This window comes from Euwallacea fornicatus, unplaced genomic scaffold, assembly GCF_040115645.1.
Source record: "Euwallacea fornicatus isolate EFF26 unplaced genomic scaffold, ASM4011564v1 scaffold_96, whole genome shotgun sequence".
Classification (NCBI taxonomy): Eukaryota; Metazoa; Arthropoda; class Insecta; order Coleoptera; family Curculionidae; genus Euwallacea; species Euwallacea fornicatus.
This window is the reverse complement of record NW_027096064.1, coordinates 146,246-150,823: the sequence shown is the minus strand read 5'-3', so window position 1 is coordinate 150,823 and position 4,578 is coordinate 146,246. Positions and strand designations below refer to the sequence as shown.

General features: G+C 34.7%; 1 protein-coding gene across 1 annotated transcript; it reads right to left on the bottom strand.

Moving 5' to 3' along the window:
* Nucleotides 1-669: 669 nt before the first annotated feature.
* LOC136350069 (uncharacterized) lies at nucleotides 670-1,887 on the bottom strand. The gene has a single exon (XM_066301594.1). It carries the CDS (start codon nucleotides 1,885-1,887, stop codon nucleotides 670-672), a length of 1,218 nt encoding a protein of 405 aa, XP_066157691.1.
* Between the last annotated feature and the right edge of the window lie 2,691 nt (nucleotides 1,888-4,578).

Sequence of the window (4,578 nt, the reverse complement as noted above, 5' to 3'; positions counted from 1 at the left end):
TACCTTGTGCTACCACTAAAGTAGTAGTACTAAAGTTCAAAGTCGAAAAATGAGCTCACTTATGCGTCTTTTGCTCCTGCTAAACGAAAATTGCAAAGACTGGTGCAGTTAATAGGCTGACATCTTCGCAATGTGAATATATAGCAATTTGCATAAATAGCATTATGAAGATGTATTGTAGCATGCATCATTAAAAAGCGTTTTACATTTTTAAAAACTTTATTCATCATTGTACATAAAACATTTAAAAGAGCACACGTTGGTAGAAGCAGTCTTGAACTGGACTAGTCATCAATAGGTTTGGATCTTCACACGAAATGTTTTGGTTATATATGACGGGATGATAGGGTACATTTTACTTTGATGCAATGATTTTTTCCATTACTGTTATGTGCTGCTGATGATGTGAAAAGAGTCGTTTAGGGTATTTTCATCTTTAAACCCTTGAATATTCATATTTTTAATTGTTCAAACTTTAGGAAAGTAAATTTCTTGATGGAATATTCTCTAATCCGGCGTTTAATATTTCGTAGGTTTTCTAAAAAAGTTTCTATTCTTTCAAGTCTAGTTGTCATTTCGACTTGCAGTATCTTTATAAACAATATTTCAACTGAACATTAAGTTTTAACGCTACATATTGATGGTGGTGGTGGTGGTGGTGGTAGGAATTTAAAGCTGTTTTACAATTTTCGTAAGTGGATTATAACTAAATATTTTGTCATGAATAGTGAGGCAATAGGCTGTCGTTTTATCAGTCACTTTTTCTGCAGTTTCAAATTCCACTCTCATAGTGACTGATCCAGTTTGAAGTAAATCTCTTTGGTGAGTACAATTGATGTAAACAAGTGGAGCTTTATCTTTGAATTCGGACGGAGTGAAAATCGGTTCTTGTGCGTTATTATAGTAAACCTGACGAAATTCGGAAAACATTTCATACAGGGTTGCAAATCTATTATTTTTAAAATCAAGTTGCAAGTCACCATACGGGTATCTTTCAGAATTTAAATACACATTTACGTTTCGTAGGTCACAGTGATCAAATTTGCTCATATCCTTTTTAAGATTACCTCTTTTGTCTTTTTGAAATGCGAGTATGACATGGCGTGGAGTTTCAACTTTGGTCGATGTCTTTACCGTCCAATTGTGTCTGGTGGCTTCTAATAACTCTGGATATTCAACTAATTCCCAGCTTCGAAAAGTTAATAAGATGTCAGTATTTTTATCAATAGTTTTTGTAAGTGCTAATTCCTGAGGAATTGCTACTGTTAAGTGTGGAACTCTCCAACAGAGTTTTGTTATCGTAAGTTTCGGTTTTTCTGTAGATGCTGCCGTTTGTACCAATGCATTGGAATCATCGTTAGCTCTAACTAGGATTAATTCTTGATGTGAATTTAAAATGATTTTCTTATAATCTTCAAAGAAACCAGAGTACATCTTAAGAGGAATACATAAAGAAACATTTCCGTTAGAGTCCGTCATGATGCTTTTTTCTTTTTCTACCGGATACCATCCCGCGTTTTGAAGCTTAGCGCTTTCATTTAAATTATATGATGAATAACCCTTAAGGGTTGCTGTTATACCAACATCTCGTACTGCGTCAATTGTCACTCCATTTAGAACATATCTCAACTCTTTGAATAAAAACGCCGCGGCATTATTTATCAAGTATGTGTTTGTAAGTGGCGTACCATCCTCTTTCGTAACCTTTAGTTCAATGTAAAGTTCACTTTTGCAGGGTAAGGGATATTTTCCGGTTTGCTGTAAGGATATTCTAATTTCATCGTTTGTCCCCAATTTAGTAGGATTGAATGGATCAAAAGAGAGCACTTCCCAGCTTAAAATTGAGTCGTCAATAAAAACTTTTTCTTGGACGTTTATATGATCCATTTTTTAATGTAAATCCTAGGGAAACAAGAAACTGTTTATTCAAAGACGTTAACCCTCTTGTGTATCGTTTCGTACTATCGGGGGTTTGCTGCTTACAAGGTGTATTAAACCTTCTGACAAAATCTAAATTAGGTGTTCTATTATATAGAATTACCATCGTGAGTCCAAGCGTTTAAGATGAAGTCTTAATGTCACGGATTCACCTCGAAAATTAATCAAATCGCCCTCTTGATCAACTAGTTTCACTGTTATTTTATCTACAACGTTAACGATTACGGGAAAATAAATGACATTCTGAGGGGTTTCGATTATTTTAAAACCGGGTGGTACACTAGGAAAAAACTGATGTATTACATGAACTGGCGTACCATTTAGAAAAGACCCTTCAGCTATACTGCAATCGATATTTATAGCATTCACCTTAAAGATATCTGCGGGGTGATCAGACACTGTCAAAGTATTAGCCGGTATGTCCTGGTACTCAAACCCCAAAAGTTTTGCTATAGTTCCTTCTTCAAATTTAACATCTACAGATGAAATAAGATGTGTTCTAAGAGTGTTATTGTTTGCAGTTAACTCAAATGTCTTTTTGTCTCCAATGTCCTTTTTTATATAATTAGCTATATCTTCTATCTCGTAGCAACCTGGTGGTATTGTGATATATTCTTTATCAATAATAAACAAATTAGATCCGGACTCAATATTTGGAATTGAATTGAAAGTTTCAAAGTTGACTAGACCGATTACGTATTCGAAATTGTCGTCTAGATGTATAGGAGGGTTAAATTCCGCAGTGAGAGTTGCAGAATTACCGGTAAGAACAAAACTATAAGACATGATTCGTCAATATTAAAATTATAAATAAATCTCTTGAGTTCTATACACACTATTATAAAGGAATTCTAAACAGAGCTGACCACAATTCATTTGCTCATCAGCTTGATACCTCGTATAATTATACTTTATATCGTTCTTGAGTCCATCACTCTTGAAATACTTAACCAACTCCTTTGGAGGTTTTAAGTTCCCATAACTATCGAAGTATGTAATACTTTTCCCTTTTTTAGCATAACAAATCCAATGAGTTCCTTTGTTGAATGAATCATCCAGGTTTACTATACCACGCTCGTTCTTTTTAATTTTCTGTGGTAATTTATTTCTCATGAAAATATCTCGAAAATGTGGAATTTGTAATTTTTTTACGTATTTTAATAACTGAAAATTTGTTAGTGATTTTCGAGGTATTCCACTTAACAGTTTTTTGAATATGGTTTTAAGTAAAGTCCACATCCTGATTTGTATGGTTTCAGGTATAATCCGCTCCCTTCTTTACCAAGTGCTATAGCTTCCATTGTCTCGTTGTGTCTTTTCGCTTCTTCCAATTTTTGAGAAGCTGCTTTCGCATCGTTTACCGCTTTTGCAATACCAGCAGCTCCACCTCCTAATGCACCTAATGCCGATAAACCAGCAAACAGAGGTATCAGAGGCAAAAATCCACCTGATTTAGGAATAGGAATAATTCTCCTTTTGGGGGGTGAAACTTTGCCACTCTTTTTTGCAAGTGCTAGGGCATACTTGGCACTAGATTTTAAGTTTTTAAACTTTTGTCCGATGAGACCCTTTTTCACGTTTAAAATTGCTCTGTTTAGAGTTATCTTTCTACCTTTCAAACCTCGACCTGTTTTCCTTTTTCGCAGCCCCATTCCTAACTTTGTTTTCACATTCATAGCTCCGCTAATACCCAACGCTGCAATTTTTTCACCGATTCCCGAATCACTTGCCTTGAACCGTGCTAGTGCTTTTGATGCTAAGATTTTATCCGCTTCGTGTCTACTTTGTAAATCTTTTCTCTCGGCGTATGCTATGTCGTGCTCTTTACAAGCTTCATCTAAAGGATTTACACCCGTATCACCTCTTGTCAGTCTTTCCTTCAACTTGGTGCCAGGACCGCAGAAATTGAACCCGGGAATATGCAATTCAACGGGTAATTTGTTTATCAAAGTATTGACAATACCAGTTCCTCTTTTTTTGCTAGTTTTTGAACGAATGATGTGATGACTGTGGAAGTCGATCATTATATAACACTATCCCGCAACTGATAGACATTCACTTTTTATGTGCTTTAAGTACCAAAAAGATGCGTCTTGAAAAACAGTTACATTCGATAACCATTAAAGATTACGAATTTACAAAAAACACTTTCAGGAAACATGGTGACTTATTTCAGGGAAGTAGTAAAAGGGGTTTAGTTATTGGCCCATCAGGATGTGGAAAAACTAATGTGATGATATCTTTAATTGAAGATCGCAATGGATTGCGTTTTAAAAATTTGTATATTTATTCCAAGTCGTTGTATCAGCCAAAATATGAATATTTGAGAACACTTATGCAACCTCTTAAACAAATCGGTTTCTACGAGTCAGATAGTGCCGAAAATATTATCGATCCAAGAGAAATTGAATCTAATTCATTGATTATTTTCGATGATATCGTTTGTTGTGATCAGAATATTGTTAAGGATTATTTTTGCTTTGGACGGCATAAAAACACTGATTGTTTTTATTTGTGTCAAACATATTCTTCTATACCTAAACAATTAATACGAGACAATGCGAACCTACTTATCATATTTCAACAAGATGTCACAAATTTGAAACATATTTATCAAGATCATATTAATGTCGATATGTC